Below are 21,656 nucleotides of genomic sequence, written 5' to 3'. Positions count from 1 at the left end.
GGATGTTAAAATTTGTTGAGAAAACACATTGCTAGAATTGCAGGTCTGTAAATTTTACTGCTGAGATTCCCAGCTGGGACAATCAGCCCCTCTGGGTGACCAAACAGGAGTCAAACCCTCAAAAAGTGACAAATCCACAGATGACTCAGAAAGAATAGCTCACTGATCACCCATCTCCAAGCTGTGCCATTCACCAGAAGTGGCATCCTGAGGATGCCTTCAGAAAAAAACAGACACCTTGAACAGGAGATCAGCCCTGGGACCTGCCTCAGCAAGAGGCAGTCTCAACCCAAAATGTACCCGCAGAACTTACATACATACATACGTATACACCCATCTTCCTTTGGGATATGGAAATCAAGGGGAAACTGTGTGACTGTGATCACCCCGGTGCATACAGGCCAACCTCTTTGGAACTAAATAATCTATGTCTGAGTGTGGAGGTCACCAGCTTGCTTGGTGCTGGCCTGCAGGGGATCAGGAGCACAACCGCCATGGGAAAACCCAGATGCTCAGGCCAGACCACACTGTGCCGTGTAACTACTCCACATGGCCAGGGCAAGTGGTCTAAGCGGGACCTGGTCCTTGATGGGCAGGAACTCTATGGAGGCCAGAGCCAGGCAATACAGAAGGAAACACAGGGAAGTGGTCTCAAGTTGCACCGGGGGGTGTCTTCAGGAGGGGGGGGGGGGGTTATATTGGACATTAGGAAGAATTTGTTCATGGAAAGTATAGTTAAGCATTGGAACAGGCTGCCCAGGAAAGTGATGCAGTCCTCATCCATGGAGGTTTCTAAAACACATGTAGAAGTGGCACTAAGGGACGTGGCTTAGTGATGGGACTGAGTTGGTCAGGTTGGTGGCTGGACCTGATCTTGAAGTCTTTTTGCAACCCAGATGATTCTATGGTTCTTTAAACACACAAACACTTCCATAGAGGAAGTGGGCAAGCTCAACTTGCCATGACTTAGAGCAACAGCTTGTAAGCAGTTTTAGGAACAGCTCTAGCCTTAAACCACACTTGCCATCCAGTCCGGACACCTCAGGGCAGACTGGTGTCAGCACAGAGCAGTTTCTTAGCTGCAGATGATGCACAGATTCCATCAAGTGGAAAATTGTATAGCACATTCAGAGTTATCTCATACCGTGGACCTTTATTCTCCTTCTTTGGAGAAGCAGATGCATGACTTCTAGGGACGCACTGGGTGTTGCGGTGGGGTGACCTCACATCCTTTCTGCTCAGCCGTTCACTTTTTCACTGTCATCCCTGCCTATCTGGAAGACCTCTAGATTGTTGCATTTCCTCCTGCCTCTTCTGAAAAAGCTCTTTGTCGCTCCTGATCTGTGGCAGTGCTCTTCATCTGGCACCTTGCTGCAGTGATATTGCTCTTGCTTTCTGGACAGCTTCCATCCCACCGTCTCCTCCCGCCCTGGTGACATTTAGCCTGGCCCCTTCCCAAATGCTGCTCTGCGCAGCAGGTTTCCCTGGCAGCCCCCAGCTGCCTCTGCTTCCAGCCCTCTGCCAAGCCCTCAACGTTCGTGTTCTTTCTATAGATTCCCAGGCCACATAAACTCCCTTTGTGAAACCTCCATGGAGGTCAAAAAAAGGTGTGAGGCCCACCAAGGCCCATTGCCCTTCCTGGGCACGTGGCAGAGCTGGGACCACGCTCTCCCAGCCAGGCTCTCTTCTCTTCTGTGCAGCCTACAGAAGAGAGAGCAAGCAGACGAGGGGAGGTGGGTGAGGTTCACCAAAAAGTGACAAAAACAAGCCAAGAGGAACTGCTGTGTTGGGTCCAACACCATTTTTTACTAGGAGCTTCCTAATCAACATCGAGGACATCCCCAGAGAAACTGTACCAGGTATTTTAGATCATTCCTTATCAAATCATGTTTTATTCTAATTGAATTGGTCACTAAATCAAGAACTGTCCAACACACAGTGCAACCCCCACACACGCATCCCCTTGCCTTCACCCCTGGTCCCAGTGACACAGAGATGAAGTGTGGTCAGCTGCACAGGCAGCTGCTGCTATCGAACTCTGCCAACATGGTGTCCCACTGTTGCCACAGCAGGATCTCCAGAGCAGTGGCCTCCAAACTTGCCTGATTACAAATCCTTCTTGTTAATTTTTTTTTAATCAAAGCCCCCAGTATATGTGTATTTATTTATGTATAAATTATATACATATACTACTGAAGTTATAATATTTTCTTCCACATCCGAATCAATCATCTTGTGAACCCCACTTGGGAGACCGCTGCCCTGGTGGCCCCCCCTGGACTGCAAAGAGCCATGGCCAACAGCACCCTTTGGACACCACACGTGGTCCATAATCCAGCAACAAGCACATAGCAGCACCTTCTCTCCAAGCTACAAAATTCAGTGCTGAGATGCTGGGTGTCAGCCAGGGCTCGGGGTTTACCAGCAGGGATGGATGCACCACAAAAATTGCACTGCAGACTGCTCAGGGCTCCCCACATCATCCGTTTATTGCCTTGTGTCAGTACAGCTCATACCAAACACATGACAAAGCAGCATGGTGTGCAGACACCCACTACCAGGAGCCTGTGGGTGAGTGGCAAGACGGTGGTGGCCAACGGGTGCCCCAGTTTCAGCAGAGTCCTGGCAGGAGCAGGGGCTGGTGGGGTCATCGCTATGTGCCCCCCACGCACACAGCTGCTGCCCAGCCATCATCCCCATGCTGACCCGAGCAGCCCATCGGGCCCCCAAGTCTCTGCTTGCCTCCCATTACAGGACGATGCAGCCAGTCCCCTGCATGTCCCTCATCCAGGAGATCACCAAGGGCTCTGCATTTTTGCCCCCCAAGAAGGAACCCAGGTAGAAAAGAGGACGGAGCTTCCCTGAGAACTTGTCAGTGAAAGTGTAAAGGTGGGAGCGGTCGGTCACATTGTAGAAGGAGATTTCTCCAGCCTTGTACAGAAGAGAGAGCAAGCGGTCGAGGGGAGGTGGGTGAGACTCACCAAAAAGTGACAAAAACAAGCCAAGAGGAAGTGCTGTGTTGGTGTGGTGGTTTTACTCAGGTGGGCAGCAGAGCTCCACCACAGCCGCTCTCTCACTCCCCCTCTCCTCAATGAGGAATGGGGAGAAAATACAATACAGAGAACTCGAGGTTTGAGATGAGAAAGGTTTAATTAAAGGGAAAGAGAACGGGGAGAAAAAGAAACCACAGAAACAGTAAGTCCGCGGGGAAGCACAGAGTGAAGTGAAAAAAATATTCTCTACTTCCCATCAATAAGTGATGTTTGGCCATGTCCTTGGAAGCAGGGCCTCAAAATGCATAGTGGTTGTTCAGGAGGAACTGCCCCCTCCCCCACAAGAGCCCCCCTTTTTATTGCTGAGTGTGACATCAGGTGTTATGGAATATCCCTTTGGTTGGTTTAGGTCAGCTGCCCTGGCAATGTCTCCTCCCCATCACTTGCCCACCCTCAACCTGCTGGCTCTTGAGGGCTTGGAAGGAGTCCTGATGCTGTGCCAGCACTATGCAGCAATAGACACAACACTGAGGTGATATCAGTGCTGTTCCAGCTACAAGTGCAGAGCACAGCACTGTGTGGGCTACTGCAGGGAAAAGGTGACTCCAGCTCAGACAGACCCAACACAACCTCCACCCCTTATTCCATAACATTTGTGTCACAATCAGGTACCACACAGTTTAGTATATAGATGCTCTCATCACCATTGTTCTCTGTCCATTGAAGTATTTATATGTCTGTACTTCCTTTCATTCCATAGGTCTTTTCCCAATATGTTCATAAAAACTGTTGATGATTTCAGCTTCAACTGTCAAAGTGGTCACTCAGGGCAGGCAAAATTGGTTTTCTTGACACCAGCACCAGCTTAGCTCACATCACTGTTGCACTTGCCCGGTTCCTTGCAAAGTTGACCTGTCGTTGGTTCTGCAGTGTCCTCCTACAACACATAACTTGGATTACAGATTAATTTTCTCCCAGTGTTAAATCTCCTTGAGGCACACACTTGATATCCCCATCTTTCTGCATTACCCACCAGGTATACCCTGATCCTTGGGCGAAGACAATCCCATGAGTGGGTTTGCCTTTTCCCATGGTAGGGGCAACCCACACCACCTTTCCAATCCACTTTCCCACATGCACTACAGGGACTTTAGCTTCTCCCACAGTGTGTAGGGGTTTTGTTTCAGCAGGACCAGGATGGCTGTCAGACCCCCTGTTGTTAACTAGACAAGTGGCCTCAGGTAGATTTATATCCCAATGTTTCCATGTCCCAGCACCCAATGCTCGCAGCATAGTTTTTAACAGTCCATTGTACCTCTCAACCTTCCCAGAGGCTTGTGGGTGATAAGGGATGTGATACACCCACTCAGTGCCATGTCTCTTGGCCCAGGAAGTGACCAAATTGTTTCGGAAGTGACTCCCATTGTCGGACTCAATTCTCTCTGGTGTACCATGTCGCAGCAGCACTTGTCTTTCCAGGCCCAAGATAGTGTTTCGGGCTGTGGCATGGTTTACTGGATATGTTTCCAGCCACCCAGTAGTTGCTTCTACCATGGTAAGTATGTAATGTTTACCTTGGCGGGTTTGTGGGAGTGGTCCAGTGTAGTCAATCTGCCAGGCCTCACCATATCGAAATCCAAGCCATCTCACCCTATTCCAGGGAGACTTTACCCTCATGTCTCGTCTGATTGCAGCACAGGTCTCACATTGATGGGTAACCTATGTGATGGCCTCAATGGTCAGGTCCACCCCTTGATAACAAGCCTATCTGTATGTGGCATCCCTCCCTAGATGTCCTGATGTTTCATGGGCCCATCAAGCTACAAATAGCTCACCCTTATGTCCCCAGTCCAGGTCTACCTGAGCTACTTCAATTTTCGAAGCTCGATCTACTTCTTCGTTGTTCTGATGTTCTTCGGTAGCACAATTCTTAGGCATGTGGGCATCTACATGACATACCTTTACAGCCAGGTTTTCCACCCGGGCAGCAATATCTTGCCACAGGGTAGCAGCCCACATAGGTTTACCTCTGCGCCGCCAGTTGTTCTGTTTCCATTGTCGCAGCCACCCCCACAGAGCATTTGCCACCATCCATGAGTCAGTGTAGAGATACAGTATTGGCCATTTTTCCCTTCAGCAATTTCTAGGGCCAGTTGTATAGCTTTCACTTCTGCATACTGACTCGACTCACCTTCCCCTTCCATGGCCTCTACAACTTGTCGTGTGGGACTACACACAGCAGCTTTCCACTTCCAATGGCTCCCTACCACACGGCAGGATCCGTCAGTGAACAACACATACTGCTTTCTGTCTTCTGGCAACTCATTGTATGGTGGTGTCTCTTCAGCACGAGTTACCTCTTCTGTCGGTACTCCAAAATCCCTGCCCTCCGGCCAGTCCATAATCTCTTCCAGGATTTCCAGGTGGTTGGGTTTCCCCATTCGAACCTGCTGTGTAATTAACGCTACCCATTTACTCCACGTAGTGTCAGTTGCATGGTGTTTAGTGGGTATTTTCCCTTTGAACATCCAGTGTAACACAGGTAGCCAAGGGGCCAAGAGGAGTTGTGCTTCTGTACCAACAACTTCTGAAGTGGCTTAAATCCCCTCATATGCTGTTAATATTTCCTTTTCAGTTGGGGTGTAATTGGCTTCTGATCCTCAATAGCCCTGGCTCCAGAACCTCAGAGGTCGGCCTCGAGTTTCTCCTGGGGTCTTCTGCCAGAGGCTCCAGGTAAGTCCATGCTCCCCAGCTGCAGTATAAAGTATGTTTTGCACAGCTGGTCCAGTACAGACAGGCCCAAGGGCTACTGAATGAGCTATTTCTTGTTTGAGTTGTTCAAAGGCCTGTTGTTGCTCGTGACCCCACTCAAAAGAGTTCCTCTTTCAAGACACTCGATATAGAGGACTCACAAGCTGACTATAGCCTGGCACGTGCATTCTCCAAAATCCCACAAGGCCTAGGAAAGCTTGTGTTTCTTTTTTGCTAGTTGGCGGAAACGTAACTGTTATTTTGTTGATCACGTCCATCGGAATGTTGCGATGTCCATCCTGCCATTTTACCCCCAAGAACTGGATTTCCTGTGTGGGTCCCTTGACGTTATTCTGTTTAATAGCAAAGCCAGCTTTCAGAAGAATTTGAATTATTTTCTTCCCTTTCTCAAAAACTTCTCCTGCTGTGTTACCCCATACGATGATATCATCAATGTACTGCAGGTGTTCAGGAGCGTTCCCCTGTTCCAGTGTCATCTGGATCAGTACATGGTAAATGGTAGGGCTGTGTTTCCACCCCTGGGGCAGTTGATTCCAAGTATATTGAATGCCCCTCCAAGTGAAATCAAATTGTGGCCTGCATGCTGCTGCCAGAGGGATGGAGAAAAATGCATTAGCAATATCGATTGTAGCATACCACTTGGCTGCCTTTGACTCTAGTTCGTACTGGAGTTCTAGCATGTCTGGCACTGCAGCACTCAGTGGTGGCGTTACTTCATTCAGGCTCCGATAGTCCACCGTTAGTCTCCACTCGCCATTAGACTTTCGCACTGGCCATATAGGACTGTTAAAAGGTGAATGAGTCTTGCTGATCACTCCTTGGCTCTCCAGATGATGAACTAACTCATGGATAGGAATCAGGGAGTTTCAGTTGGTGTGATATTGCCGCCGGTGCACAGTTGCACTCACAATTGGCACTTGCTGTTCTTCAATCCTCAGCAATCCTACAGCAGAAGGGTCTTGTGAGAGACCAGGCAGGGTAGACAGCTGCTTAATCTTCTCTGTGCTCAAGGCAGCTATGCCAAAAGCCCACCGGTACCCTTTTGGATCCTTGAAATACCCTTACTTGAGGTAGTCTATGCCGAGGATGCACAGAGCCTCTGGGCCAGTCACGATGAGGTGCTTTTGCCACTCATTCCCAGTAAGACTCATTTCAGCTTCCAATACAGTTAGCTCTTGGGATCTGGGATCCCCCCATCACTCCAGAGATAGAGATGAATTTTGCCCCTTGGTGGCCTGATGGCATTAGGGTACACTGTGCACCTGTGTCCACTAAAGCTTTATATTTCTGCGGTTCTGGTGTGCCAAGCCATTAAATCCACACAGTCCAGTAAATCCGGTTGTCCCTCTCTTCTACCTGGCCAGAGGCAGGGCCCCACTAGTCCTGGTTGGAGTATCTATCAATAAATTCTTGCAAATATGAAGCAGAGGTCTCCTCATCAGGGTCAAGAGTAATACTAGCTCTTCTACTGCCTCTGGGGGACTGCCCAACAGAAACTGGGGCAGCAATCCTCCTAGGGGCCCCTTTTGTTGCTGCTGTATCTTTCCACAACTCACATACCCAAGCAGCTAGGGCCGAGGATGGTTCATCGTCCCACTTCCTCATATCTTCCCCATAGTCACATAAATAAAACCACAAGGTATCCGGCGGTGTGCGTCCTGGATTCTCCCTTGCTTGAGCCAGAGACTGCTGGCACTTGATGGCTGAAAGATTCTTCCATCTAGGTGAGGAGGAAGCTATGTGTTCTTCTAACCATTGGGACAGTCGCTCCACAGCTGAAATGCAGGCCCGTACTGGGGCAGAGAGATTTTCTTCATATTTATGAAGCTGGTTGGACACGTTATCCACAGTTGGCCCCATCCCCTCCTCCCAATCCATTGATGCCAGTGTGCTGGCATGTGATGAGGGTGCAGCCCATACAAACTTCTGACACATGGATGTTGTGCATTGGACTTCATCAGGGTCTTTAGGTGTCTGGGCATTGTTCAAATCACTATAAAGCATCTCCAGCACAGCTAATTACCACAGGTGCTGTAAACCCTTATCCATAGTGGTCCATTGCCTGCTTGATATACAATATCTTCCATGTGGGGACACCTTTCTTTCACGGCTGTTAGGAGTCACCTCCAGAGGCTGAGAACGTGTGCCTCTCTCCCAATTACTCTATCAATGAGCCTTTCTCTAGAGAGGGATCTGCTCCATGCCCTAGCACCTGGGCACGAGGGCACATGGGTGGCTCAGCTGTCCTCTGTGCCTGTCAGCTTCGCGCACAACCCCAAAGCCATGACAGCCTTCCCCAGTCGTGCCCTCTGAAGTGTGCCCAGCCACTGCCTTGTCACACAGACAGTGCCCATCTGGGGACCAAGGCACCTGAGGTGTGTGTGGGGCACCTTCTTGTGTGTGCGAGGCTATGTGTGTGCACTGGCGTGTCTGATTTTGTAGAGGATGTGGGAGGCAGAGGTATACGTGGTGGGGGAACAGAGTCAGAGGATATTTATATGTCTGTCATATGGAAACAGCATGGTTTTACCTCAAACCATTTCCCATTATCACATGTCATCTAGAGTGTGTCAATGGGCTCAGTGGTGAGGTCTTGTCTCTGTGCTGGTGAAAGGGAAATAAAGGGGCGAAAAATAAAAACGCTTTATCCAAATCCATGTTTTATCCAAATTCTTTATTCTCCAGAATCATAATTTCACACAAGTAAGCCAGGGCCACTCGTTGTCCTATGCTGAGACTCTGAGCTGCCCTCCTGTAAATACCCTCCCTGCCACCCTCCTATAAATAGCATTATGATCCACCGATGAAAATACCATCTATCTCATATGATCATTTCTTAAATAAATTAAAATAATAAAAGAACAATAGAGGCGCAGTCCCATGGGCCTTTCTGGGCCACAGGCAGAGGTGTCAGGCTGACTGATGACGTTTCAGACTGGTCTGTGCAAGCTGAGTGCAAGCAGCAACACCCCAACATGGGGTGTCTCATGGTGCCCTTCCCACAGTCCCTGGGAGCTGCATGCAGACGGTGTGGTATCGTGCAGCTCCTGCCATCCCAAAGCCCTGCTCTGTCACAGGGGCTCTGGATGACAAGACTCATGACAGCAGCTGTGCTTCCTATCTGGCTTTGCTCAGTTCCGCTTCATGTTCTGCAGGTATCTTTGCACCCAGGTGTCACTTGGATTGGCACAGACTTCGCGCCCTTTCTTTGTGATGAACCTGTGGAACAGGGATGAGACACGTGAGGTCTCTGCTCAGACCAAGATCCCAGGTTTGGGGTATTGCAGGAGGTTCTCCCTTGTGTCCCAAGCTTGTGCCATGGCTGACAGTGATTTTCCCCCATTCCCATCTGCTTTTTCACACTACAGGAATATCCCTGGGAGTGCCCACAAAAGATTTGTTGGCAGTCCCTGCAGGAGCATCCCCCGCAGGTCCCTGCACATGAGCACGCACGTGCCAAAATGGCTGTGCCTGCGCTGCACCCAGGCGTCAGCCTTGATACCTACACGAGGGCTGGCAGGGAGCAGCTGGTGCTGGTGACGTAGTAATGCAGGATGAGCTTCTTTGGGAGCTTGTGGGATGTGTAAGAGAAGCAGCAGGTTGGGTGGTCAGGTCCAACTGGAAGAGACAGGGAGAGACAGCATGAGCATGTGCTGAGCTGTGCACCAGGAGCAGCCAGCCCAGAAGTGCAGGAAGCTAGGCAGGTAGGAGGGAGTGAGGAACCAGGGAATAATTAAGGCTGAAAGGGACATGGGAGATTGTCTGGTCCAATGTCAACGACCATTGCTAGGGAAGGCAAGTATAGGAGAGATTCCCACTCAGTTTTTGGGCAGTGATTGGGAACCCTAAACTATAACCAGGAATAAGTATCCCAGGTCCAGGATGGCTGGACAGATGGCTAGTTAGGTGGAGGGGCGGACGGATGGAGGGAGGGATGATTTTCCAGTTCAGGGAAATTGTAATTGATTGCAGTGCAGAGTGGAGAGTGGCTGAAAAATTCCCAGCTATCTACCAGGGGATCTCAGTGGAGAAATAATAATGAAGGCTCAGCTCCATTCTTCCTTCACAAATAAGAAAGCAGGACTCACCTGGGGCAGAGGACATTTGGGAGCAAGAGGCTGCAATGAGGAGAAGAGCGAGAACAACTGAAGAGACCTTCATCTTCCCGTCAGACAAGGACAGTCGGAGCAGGACCAGGAGCTCTGGCAGATGCAACACAGACTGCATCAGCTGGATTCAGTTCCCTTTTAATAGGGAGTCCTGGAGGCAGCAGAGAAGCCCAAGTGGAAATTCCAGAATTATGATAGAGGATGTCACGAAAGTGAAATAGCCAAAAAATAATAAGGCAGAAGGAATGGGATATAGTTCACATTGGAGCCAAGAATGTTGAGCTTTGACTCAGCATTCATTTTCGTTTTTATCAAATCAAAAGGAAACTGAAGCGTGCCAAGTAGCTTGGCCACAAAGAAGGTATCTATTCATCCAAATTACAGGAGGGATTTTCCCTGTGAGTCTGTACAAAAAAAAAAAAAAAAAAAACATTTACTTAAGATTATGCAAGTCTGGAAAAAAAAAAAAAAAGGCACGCTCGTGCTGTTTTTATGCCGGGTGTTTGCTAAACTGCAGTGCAAGGAGCTGAGGGGTGGCTGCACTGCAGACTCTGTGCTGTCTGAATCGCTCAACCCCTACCAGTTCCACCATGCCGGGTTTAGCAGGGACCAGCCAGGAGCTGGGGCTGGAGGCACCCCTGGAGGTCACCCGGCCCAGCCCCTGCTCGCAGCAGGGTCAGCTGGAAGCCCTGCATGGGCTGTCCGTGTTCAGCTGGTCTTTGAAGACCTCCAAGGAGAGGAACACCCCAGACTCTCTGGACAACCTGTTGCAGTGTTCAGTAATAAAGTTTTACCTGAGTTTTAAATAGAATTCCTTGTGTTTTGGTGTGTGCATTGCTTCTTGTCCTGTCATAGACACTGAGAAGAGTCTGATTTCAGCTGCTTCTTTTCCCATCCATGCATGGATAAGGCCCCCCTGCGAGTCCCAGGTCTCACAGCCTCTCTTCCCATGACAGGTGCCCCAGCCGCTAAATCATCTCTGTGGCCTTCACCGGACTCTCCAGTATGACCGTACCTCTCTTTCACTGGGGAGCCCAGAGCTGGACGCAGGACTCCAGCGGTGTCTCATCAGTAGGGGGGGAGAATCTCCTTGCTGGCAGCACTCAGGCAGCCCAGGATGCTGCTGGCTTTCTTTGCCACAAGGACACACTGCTGGCTCACGTCCAGTTCGGTGCCCATCAGGACCCCTAAGTCCTTCCCTCCCAGGCTGCTTTCAAGCCAATCAGCTCCGAGCATGCCCTGGTGCACGGGGCTATTCTTCCCCGGGGGAAGGGGTTTGCGTGTCCATTTGCTGAACTTGATGAGGTTCTTGTCCTCTCATCTCTCCAGCCTCTCCAGGTCCTTCTGGCTGAGAGCACAACCCACTGGCATCTTAGCCAGCTCTTGCAGTTTGTGCTGTCTGCAGGCTTGCAGAGGGTGCACTCTGTCCCACTATCCAGGTAATTAAGATATTAAACAGGACCAGCCCCAGTACTGACACCTGGAGTGTCCCAGTGGTGACGCTAGCTGGACTTTGTGCCATGGATCACAATCTTGTGAGCCCGGATATTCAGCCAGCTGTCAGCCCACATTAATGCCCAATATCATCGCCCTCATCGGTTTGTCTATGAGGATTCTATGGGAGCCAGTTGAAAGCCTTGTTAAAGTCAACGTAAATAACATCCCTGCTCTGCCAGGAGGATTATGGAAGAGGAGTTTTGCCAACCTGAGATGTTTTCCAGTCTGAACTGCTCCTCTGGCTCCAAGATGGATTGTTCTGGCTGAAAAGGTGAGAAACAGGTAGCAGAAAACCTGCCTGGCATGGGAGACACTCTCCAGCCCCGCAGGTGCCCAGCACTGGAGCTGTAACAGGGCAGTGCCACAGTGCAGCATGGGGCAGCTGGGCACAGCTGCAGCTCTGTAGGGGAACGGGCGAGCCTGTAATATCTGACCTCCTGCCCCAGCCTGGGGGTGCATGGGTGGGAGCCTCCTCCACGGCAAAGAGGAGACTTGGGGCTGTGTGTGGGCCCCTGGGCCTGGATCTTCATCCCCAGGAGTGCAAACCTCTGCTTGTCTCTCCTGGAGCTGCAAACGGGAGCAGTGGAGTCACTGATTTAACTCTGTTCTCCATCAGGAACAGGTATGAGATGCTTAGAGAGAAGGCTGACGGCTCCTGGCACAGGTGATGGTCTGCTCCACCACACCCTGACCCCTCCAGGGAGGATCCCTGTCACACTCCTGCTTCCTGCTTGCTCTTCCCCTGCAGTGCGATTCAGGATACTGGTGCTGTCAGATGCAGCGGGCTGCAGCTCACCTTGCAGCTGGGCAGATGCATCATCACAGAAGCTCACAACCACTTTTGTTGGTTCCAAAGCCTCTGTAGGATTTGACACAGGCATCAGGAAAGTGGAGTTTTGCTAGATTCAGAGCAAGGCCTGGCAGGACAGGCGGGGCTCTGCTTTCCATGGCTTAGCAGAGAAGTTCTGGACAGAGGTGCATGGCAGAACAAGAAGTGGCTCCAGCTTTCAGATGAATTGCTGTAGAGTAAAACTAAATCCTGGCTTTTTGCCACGGAAATAAAGTGTGCAGAAACCAACAGTGGGAGCTATCTGTTCCCCTCTTCTTGCAGCTCATAGGGTAGCATGTACACTGGGAAATGACAAATACTCGCTGCTGGTTCTGCAATTCTTGCTGCATTTCCATGACAGAGAGACTGCAGCTACAGAAAGGCAGTTTTGTGGCTAACACCAGCCAGAAAGAGCTTTGCTCATGGGAACTTTGCACTTTCTTCTCCCCAGCGTCCCCCACCTGCAGTGAACGAGCCCAAGAGCTAGAGGCTCGCACTGTGCCGTCTTGCTCAGCGCCCATAGCACCCGGGGCAGTGAGGAGGTGTGATGGAAACGTTCCACATCAGGAAGCTCTGCCCTCCATCCAGAAGCTCTGAGATGCTCAGTGGAATGAAAGGAGCTGTTGTTCACTGCTACTGAATTTGACAAGGCTGGGCGGAAGAGGAGGGTCTGGAAGGAGCTGCTGCAGCCACAGTTGTTTGCTTGTGTCATTGGCCCAGACTGATAAGCACTTACAAAAATGCCCTTTTTGAGCCGTGATGCCTTCTGCCAGGGTGGGCACCTCTCCAGCCACGCCTGCGTGGCACTGACCCCTGCTGCAGGTCTCCACCTTTGAGCTTCCAGCTGCAACCACAGCCACACGCTCCTGCCTGGCTGTTCCTGGAGCAAGATGACCCTGTTGGCCTCTGAGGCCTGCGTCTGTTTCCAGCTTTCTGTTTCTCTGCACTGTTTTCTGTCTGTCTGTTAAATCCTAGAGCCCTCTGCTGTCAGAAAGCTCCTGCAGTTTAAGTAGTTATAATTCAATCTCTCTCAAGCTTGCTTCCCTTGTTATTCCTGGCATGGAGCTGCCTTTTATAGCTTTGGCCTCACCCAGCCTTGGGCATGAGGTTTGTTTGAGTAGCAAAAGAAAGCTAAAATTATTCAAAAAAGAAGATTATAGAGAAGGATGCTATAGTGGCTGCCAAGACTTCTTCCACTGGGATAGCGGTCCCAGGGGCCCTGGGACTCCCTCCAGTCCCCCCAGATCCTGCCCTTGCCAAGAGGTACCAGACGCAAAGCATGTGCCCCAAGGGGAAGGGACCCTGAGTGCTTCGCTTGAGGTGATGCTGAGGTCTCCCGGACTGGAGAAAGCCACATCTGCTGCACCATAGCACAGCTCACCTGCAGGCACTGCAACATCCCCAACCCAGCTCTGCAGCACAGTCAGATGCAGTACACAAAGGGATATTAGCCTGTCCACAGCTAAGCCACTGCTCGATGTTCACTCCTGTTGTCCATAAGCCTACAAGTGGCTGTGAGCTCCAGCGTGCAGGGTGCTGTGTTTGGGGGATGCTGGGGGTCTCGCCCTGGGCAGAGGGCAGTGTCCGGGACTCTGTGCACAGCTGGGGCTAAAGGAGACCCCTCAGCACCTGTTCCCAAACTGTCCCTGGCCCAGGAGACCACAGGGGGAGGCTGCAAAGCTGCATGCAGCGTTCCCCAACACCAACCCCTGCCCTGTGTCTGCCAGCACCAGACAGTGCTCATGGCTCTTTTGAAGGGCGCAAACCCATCCAGGGGCGCAAGAGGCTCACATGGGAACTGTGCTTCAGAGAGGTGCTGCAGAGTACCCCAACCTGCAAGCAGTCTCCATGCATGGGAAGTGGTTTGCAGCCTTGCAGAGAGCCCAAACCAAAATAAATGTTGAGGCTAATAAACATCCGAGCATCACTGTTGGACTCTGTGTGTGGCCTCGCCCCTTGCTGTGAGAGCAGGGGCTCACACCTCCCACAGGGTTTTGCTGCCCCCAGCTCTGGGGGGCCAGTGCCAGACATACCCCTGCCACATGCTGCTAGGAGGGTGGTCAAGGTGGTGCTTGTGAGCATGGGGTCCTCAGGAGGCAGGGCACAATCGAAAGGCTCCTGAGCCAGGTCATGGTGCTCAGCCATCCTCAGAGCTCCCAAAACCCTCCCCAGCTTCCTGGAGAGCTGGGCATCAGCACAGCTTACAGAGAAGATGATCAATATATGGCTTTCATCTCCTCTCTGCTTGATGATGTCATACACACAAAGCCTAGTGGGTTCACTTACAAATTGGCTTTATTTTTCACCCTAGCAGAGCTCTGAATTTTCAGCCTGGTCTTCTTTGCTTTTCCTGGGGCACTCACCAAAGATCTGACTGATATGGCCCATCCTTCTGGACAAAGGACACAGACCAGGCAGAGACACGTTGTCATTTCCATGCATTCGTGGGGTTTGAGGGCCACCGAGGGGATGCTGAGGGGTGGGGGTGGGGGCGAGCCCCCACCACTCCAGCCAGGAGTACCCTGACAGCTGCAAACACTGCCCTAGGGCTCCAAAATCACTGAAACTCACTTTTCCCTGTTTCTTTCATTGGCTTTCATGACATGGATGGGGAGGGGGCTGGAGCAAGGAGAGTTGTGTTGTTGTGTGTGTTTTTTTTTTTTTTTTTTTTTTTTTTTTTATTATTATACTTTTATTTGGTTTGAAATACCCTACATTTAATCCTCTTTTGTTTGTTTTATTTCAAAACAAAGGCCAGGAAAAATGTGAGGCACACATAGGAAAGCAATATTTTTCTCCAAAGCATTTTCTCAGAAAATATCCTTGCTGGAAGAAGGTTCAGCCTTTGATGAGATACCATCTCTTATCAACACTAACAGCTTGCTGTACCCTGCTTCTCAATGGCCGTCACTGTCCAGGATTCCTTGCATGACACGGTTTCAAGGAAACACGAAGCCGCTCTCTTGTGCAATGCAGCCACACTCGCCCATGCTGTGTGGCCTGGATGGCTGCACTGCCCTCACCCCAGTGCAGCTGAGGCACTGGTTCCCAGTCACTCCCACACGCACAGGTTCCCCCTGGAGCCAGTTCCAGGACATAACATCATCTTGAAAGTTCCATTGTTTCTCCAGAAATGTCAAGAGTAGGGAGGAAAAGAATTTCTGGTTCCTTCAGGGACGTTTTCAGCACCCATGCTCTGAGCAGGGCAAGACAAAGACTGCTGCAGGTTGTGCTGGAGGCAGTTACTGAACTTAGGCCATTTTTAACACTTCCTTTTCCAAGTGGATCCTGCCAGCTCAGCATTTAAAACTGCTATAAATAGCAAGTTACATCATCCAGTCTCACCATTTTTTGCAGTGTTCCCCTTTCATAAGGCAGATCTAGAATTTCTCTATTTCTGCCTCTGACCAAACTTATTTGGGGCATTTGCTTTATTTAGCATTTTCTTCTGGGATTTCCGTTGGCCTGCAGACAAGCTCTAACATAACCTTCCAGGCAAATCAGTGCAACATCAGACAGACTGCTTCAACCAGCCTTCCTTCTGACTCCAAACATTGCCTGCCCGTGGGGGGGGGAGAAGGGCAGACCATGTGCTGTGTCACAGGCCCTGAAACCAGCTGGAGCCAGAGTGGGGAAATGTTTATTTTCCTGCACAGCATCTTTTGCATGAACCTAATTTCCCTTAAGGAGCTCCAGCCTACTTTGGCCACTCTTCCATGGCCATCTGCCCATTCCAGAGCACCTCCCAGACAAACGTCCTTCATCCCAGACACCCAGCCCCACAGCTACCCTCTTTCCAAAACGGAAAGGTGAGAAGAAGTTACTTTCTCATTTCATCATGATAGGGCTGCAGGGGTATGGGTAAGCACACCGTTTTAGACACATTACCACATCTCAGGGCATTGACTACAGCCTCCCACTTCCACCCAGCCTGGGAAGAGCTGGCAGAGTCAGGGCTTTTGTCAGATTTCTAGGGAAAAAACAGACTCATAGGAAGCAAACACTCCGATTTTGAGGTTATTTTATTGGCTTTCGGTAGTGGAAAAGTTCCAGCACTTGCCTGGCCCCTGTAACACACATTATCTAGGCTAATCTGATCCTAAACTGACCCAACTAAACTGAAAAGGTGTTTTCTTTCTTTGTTTGTTGTTGGGTGGTTTTCTTGTTTGTTTGTTTGTTTTAATTTAAAAATTGTCCCTGAAAATTCAAAACATTTTTGTATCTGCTTGCCAACAGAGGTACAAATGCATGGAGAATTTCAGCTACCTGAAACTGAAAAAATATCTCACTGAAAGCATTCAAATAACCGATGCGTACTTACAAATAATTCTTCTATTCTAATGAAACCTGCTTTTATCAGAACATCTCTGCACCATAAATGGCATTTTGCCTGCCTGCCCTACCCACGTCATCTGTCTTGGGAGCAGGACAGGACCAGATGGCTGTAGGTGGCAAATCTCAAGACATGACCTATGAATGCCTGAAGGTACAATCACAGGGAATAGCTCAGAGGCAAACCACGCTCTTACGTATCTACAAGTTACATTCCCCAAGCAACCAGACAGAAGAGCCAAGAAAGCTGAGGCTGGCTCAGAGCTGACTTCTGGTCCAGCTGGCTTCTGGCTGAATGTCAGCTTCCCTCCCCCTTCCTGGCCAGGCGCCCCAAGGCTCTCCCAGGACTTTGAGGGCTCAGCACATGAACAAGCAGGGGGGGCTGTGCTGGTGGGGGAGCCTGCAAGGTGCTTCACCACCCTGGCCAGATGGCAAAAAGAAGGCTAGGGAGGGGACCAGCTTGGCATGGTGTTGCCAGGGAAGAGCTGATGCTCCATTTGGCAAGTGCCACATTTGCTCCATCTGCCTTCCATGCAGAAAAAGCGCTGCAGCCATGCCAGGGCAAGGGGCAGGCATCCCACCACCGTGGCTCTCTGCAGGCTCTGGAGACCACCTGGAGGGTGGGTCACCTCTGGGACCTCTCCCACTAAGGCCTTGGACCACATTGTCTCCCAGAAACCCCAGTCTGCTTGGAGGTCAAGCCCCCTTCACAGGGCTGCACTGCCTCCCTTCCCACCAACTGCAGACGGTGGAAGGACTGTGCACACCATGCGACATTGGAGTGAGGGTTGGAAAACACTGGGTTATCTACAGAACTCATCCAAGTCGACAGCCTAAAAGTTGCCTTTTACAGAAACATGGTGAGTCAGACCCCAGCACTGCGGCAGGGGTTGTTTGGTTGGCTTGCTCTACTTTTTGTCATATTCTTTCAACAGACCTTGAGGAAGCATCTGTTGAAACATCACTGAGTAGATGAAAATAATGAAATGGAGACATTTCCCTGAAATGCAGCTACCTTGCTGTTGAGAAGAGGCCAAATTCTCTTTTCCTGACTGACATCCCAGTTTATGCTTGTGCCTTCACCCCCATCTTGAGAGTTCCTGGTCTTTAGAACTGGTGACTTCTTCCTCACCCAGCTCCTGGAGCTCCTTCTGCTTCATCTGCAGGGTCACAGTCAACATCTCCATACTTTTCTGGATCTCTGCATCTCCAGGCCCATCAACAATAGGCCTCACCTCACCTATCAGTAGCCAAAGAAACATAAGTGTCTAACCTAAATTGGTCATTTAAGGTCTTCTTGTAGGACCCGGAGTGAGGCAGGCCCCTCCAGGAGATAACACCCCATCTCAGCTCCCTTAAAACTGAGGAAAAAACTCAAGCACTTCAGCTTCTGGAACTCTTTTTTCCACCCTTATGCTCACCACTACCTGCGCTGGTGCCTGCAGTGCTGTCACAGCAGCAGGGCAGCTACTGAGTCCCCTCAGACAATATGAAGAGGGAGCCCACAGGTGACAGCCCCTATCTTGTGCTGCTGTAGGAGGGAAACAGTTCAGGGTAGAAGAGATCTCTCTCCCCGTTGTTTCTAAGATGGCCTCATCCCATCTATACTCTTCGTCCCATTTGTGCAGTGCAGAGGCAGGATGCATGCTTGCCTCTAAGTTGCTGTTACAGGTTGGGTAATACAGGCCTGTTGACAAATGCAGGAACCTCCACAGGGGAACTTCTTACTAAGGGACATGCATGAAAGAAACAGAAATAGATATTGTGATAGTTTCATATCCTGTGTCACTGGGGAGGCACTGAATCAAGTGGACAGCTTCACGTTTCCGGGGCTGGGGCTACCACTTCGTTCCATCATGAGACTGTGCTGCGAGCCGCTTCTCTGGGGGAAATTCCACCACACCTACGCAAGCAACTGCCCAGACCTGCTTGCCCTATAAACTGGAGGGTATCTGAATGTCTCAGCACCAAAGAGAAAAGAAGCTTTCAAGCTCACTTGCCTGCTTCAGCTCCGGCCACAACTTCTGCGTTGACATGAAGGTCTCTGTGGTTGCCCTGGCTGTTCTCATCGCCGCCTTCTGCTACCAGACCTCTGCTGCACCAAGTAAGTCTGGACTCTATGAATCTCTCTAAATGGGGACAGGGTCCTTTCTGCCAGCCCTTCCACCTCCTCATGTCAGATCTCCTTCTAGCGGGTGCTCAATGGGTGCTATTCAGCCGTGGGCAGGCACAGCGCAAAGCACAACACGTGTGTGGTGTCAGCAACAGCTCAGGGTGAACCTAAATGAGAAAGAATTTAAGGAAGAAGGAAAAAGACCTTGCTTTTTGTATTCCCCCTCCACGTCCTCCCAGACCCATGGGGACTCCAGTCCCAGCTCCCTGCCCCTGTTCGCCTGTCACTTGCAACTGCTCACACCTGTCTTTGCCTTTACAGTTGACTCTGACCCACCAACCTCCTGCTGTTTCACCTACGTCCAACGGGAGCTGCCCCGTAGCTTTGTGACCGACTACTATGAGACCAACAGCCTGTGCTCCCAGCCAGGTGTCGTGTAAGTGTTCTCCTCCAGGACTGGGGGTTCTCCCTTTGGGATGAGGATTCCTCCACATTTTGGACCTGCAATGAGAAAGACTCATTTTCAGGGGGGACAGGAAGGATGTGGAGCCAAGAGATGCATGGGGATGCTCCATGGGCTCAGTGTATTTGGGGCTTACACTGGTCCTGCTCCAGGGTTTTGCAGGCTGGTGGCTGCCAACATGGTCAGCACCAGGTGGTGCTGCCCAAATCCTACTGACCCTCAGGAGAGGCTGGGTGTGGAACAGGGATGGTGGGGTCTCCCCCACATGGAGCTCTCACATGGAAAACTCATCTCGCTGCTCCCCACAGGTTCATCACAAGGAAGGGACGTGAAATCTGTGCCAACCCTGAACATGACTGGGTCAAGGAGTACGTGACTGAGCTGGAACTGAACTGAAGCTTTGGAACAGGATGCACTGTGCCAGGACAAGCAAGCCATGGACTCCATCAGAAATGTTCCGTGTCATTTAGAACTAGCTGAGAAACTGAAAATGTCCCAGAACCTGACTTCAGTGTGCTTTATTTTTTTTTATTTATGCATTTAATTTTTATAAGGAAAGGGAGGAGGTAAAATAACAAGAAAATTACTTAATATATATATATTTTAATGAGAACCTACTGTGGGGCTGGAAGACCTGGGAGGACCTGTGTGTGTTTTCAGGAGGATGGCATATATTGGTGCCATCAGGAGCCTCGTCACTTCAGGAACTCAGCTCCCAGCTCTTCAGCACATAGGACATCCTGCACCCCATCATTCATCCTGCGACAGTGATGACTGTACTCTGCTTAAAATAGCAGCTGGGGGGGGAGGGAAGACCAAAAGCTGTGCCCATAAGTGGGACCAGAGCCCCATTCCCCATGTGCTTCTGGGAGGGAGCTGCATGGCCATGTGGTTGGGACAGGCATCGCCACATAGGCAGCTGTGTAAAACACAACATGGAGCCGGGGACACGACATAGAGACTGTGAGTCAGGGGGTGGCCTTGGTCACAGCCTTGACTCCAAAGGCACTGCACGCCCCCAGGCCAGCTCCATTTATTGTGACTGTGATAGACAGAATGGCTGAGGTCAGCAGCAGTCTCTGGGTCTGTGTGATCTGCTCCATTGGGCCACACAGAACAGGGTGTCCAAGACCATCTCCAGGTGTCTTTGGACCATCTCCAAGGAGGAGACTCCAGCACCTGACTCCAGTACCAGACTCTCTGGGCATCCTGTGCCAGTGTTTCATCACCCTCAAGGACATGAGGACACTTTGGCCACTGAGTAGCAGCCAGCCCCATACCTGCATGCCGGAGCCTGGTAGCTTCACCCAAGAACTGAGGTTGGCACAAAGCTGGACACCCACAGCTGCCCTCACTCCAGGGACCAGCAGGAACAGGGGACAGGAGCTCCTGTCTAGGGGCATGGAGACCCACAACGGGGGCATCACACAATTGGCTTGACCCCCAACAGTCCCCTGTGGACACAGCTCCACCTGGTCCTGTTGCAGTGGGAGCAGTCCCACAGCTGTGGGGTGTCTTGTCAAAGGACACACCGCACAAGGTCAGCCACGAGCACCACCCAGCCCACACACGGTTTGAGCCCGTTGCAAACCACACCAAGCACTGATGTCCTTATCAGCCTGGGTCATGTTGGAGCCACCCACAGCTGACACCTACCCCGGGTACCTCAGCTAACCCCTCACCACCGTTCTGGGAACCCGCAGGGAGTCCTGGATTGCTCACGTCTTTCTTGATCTTACAGCCACTCACGCGTGACAGCTCAGAAGAGCCCTCGCTGAGCGTGCGAGGAACGCTGTGCTCCCGTTAATCCACACCCACGGGCACAGAGGTGTGAGCCAAGCCCACGCCAGCAAGGCAAAGGCAGTTGTCAGCATGCAGCAAGTTAGAGGCAGCCCCCAGGGCCCACAAGCAGCACCGGGCGCATGGAGGAAGTATTCCAGGCCCTCTTCAGGGCCACCATGTCTGGCAGAAGAGGAGGTGGCATACCAGAGGGCACTGAGCTGGTTTGGAGACAGGGGAGGATGTGGCCCCATGGGAGGGGACTCATGTGGGTCACGGGTCTGTCTGGACTCAAACAGACTGAGACAAGAACAATAGCCTCAGCTGTTTCAGAGTTTGTGAACTGCCAAAGGAGAGACTCATCCTGAAAGCAGTGTGGCATTTACTGCATGTTTTGTGTAACATGTAGTTCAGGTCTTTAGAGTCAATGCTTTTTGTGTTCTGTTGTGGAGCAGGCTTTTAATACATTTTGGAATGCAACAGAGTATCATGTCTTCCAGTAGTATTGAACCATATTATTTAAAGGAAAGTCTAATTTTTTTAAAAATAAATATTTTTTATGAAAGCCATGTGAAAGCCTAAATGTGAACCAAATGAAAGGTATCATAAAAATAACAACATTACTATAATATCTCTACACGTTTGTTTTTTACATCACCCCACTGTGGACACAGGCATTTTGAGGGAGCTGCACATCAGATCCCAGCACTGCACAGCAGGAGGAGCTGTGCTGTGCTAATTGAGGCACCATTGACTGCACTGGTGGTTC

General features: G+C 50.7%; 2 protein-coding genes across 5 annotated transcripts; one reads left to right on the top strand and one right to left on the bottom strand.

Moving 5' to 3' along the window:
• Positions 1-8,420: 8,420 nt before the first annotated feature.
• Positions 8,421-11,038, bottom strand: LOC311421161 (C-C motif chemokine 4-like). Of its 4 annotated transcripts, none has more exons than XM_084492753.1 (4): positions 10,890-11,038; positions 9,854-10,278; positions 9,272-9,383; positions 8,421-8,984 (listed from the first exon to the last, which is right to left on the bottom strand). In XM_084492753.1, exons 2-4 carry the CDS (start codon positions 9,990-9,992, stop codon positions 8,897-8,899), a joined length of 339 nt encoding a protein of 112 aa, XP_084348879.1. In that variant the 5' UTR covers positions 9,993-10,278; positions 10,890-11,038; the 3' UTR covers positions 8,421-8,896. The 4 variants fall into 4 exon arrangements, with proteins under 4 accessions (XP_084348879.1, XP_084348881.1, XP_084348878.1 ...); XM_084492755.1 differs by having other exon boundaries at positions 10,669-11,030; XM_084492752.1 differs by having other exon boundaries at positions 9,854-10,025; positions 10,669-11,030.
• Positions 11,039-18,365: 7,327 nt separating this feature from the next.
• Positions 18,366-19,614, top strand: LOC311421159 (C-C motif chemokine 4 homolog). The gene is made up of 3 exons (XM_084492750.1): positions 18,366-18,636; positions 18,967-19,081; positions 19,417-19,614. The coding sequence occupies exons 1-3, from the start codon at positions 18,489-18,491 to the stop codon at positions 19,502-19,504; spliced, it is 351 nt and encodes a 116-aa protein (XP_084348876.1). The 5' UTR covers positions 18,366-18,488; the 3' UTR covers positions 19,505-19,614.
• Positions 19,615-21,656: the final 2,042 nt, after the last annotated feature.

Source organism: Aythya ferina, assembly GCF_964211825.1.
Source record: "Aythya ferina genome assembly, chromosome: 19".
Classification (NCBI taxonomy): domain Eukaryota; kingdom Metazoa; phylum Chordata; class Aves; order Anseriformes; family Anatidae; genus Aythya; species Aythya ferina.
This window is presented reverse-complemented; position numbering and strand designations above follow the sequence as displayed.

Coding starts and splice junctions, on each gene's coding strand:
- LOC311421161 (XM_084492753.1), bottom strand. CDS start 9,992: ATGCAGTCTGTGTTGCATCTGCCAGAGCTCCTGGTCCTGCTCCGACTG. Junction 9,384..9,853: donor CCAAATGTCCTCTGCCCCAG/GTGAGTCCTGCT, acceptor TGTCTCTTCCAG/TTGGACCTGACCACCCAACC. Junction 8,985..9,271: donor TGCTCCCTGCCAGCCCTCGT/GTAGGTATCAAG, acceptor CCTGTTCCACAG/GTTCATCACAAAGAAAGGGC.
- LOC311421159 (XM_084492750.1), top strand. CDS start 18,489: ATGTCTCAGCACCAAAGAGAAAAGAAGCTTTCAAGCTCACTTGCCTGC. Junction 18,637..18,966: donor CCAGACCTCTGCTGCACCAA/GTAAGTCTGGAC, acceptor TTGCCTTTACAG/TTGACTCTGACCCACCAACC. Junction 19,082..19,416: donor TGCTCCCAGCCAGGTGTCGT/GTAAGTGTTCTC, acceptor TGCTCCCCACAG/GTTCATCACAAGGAAGGGAC.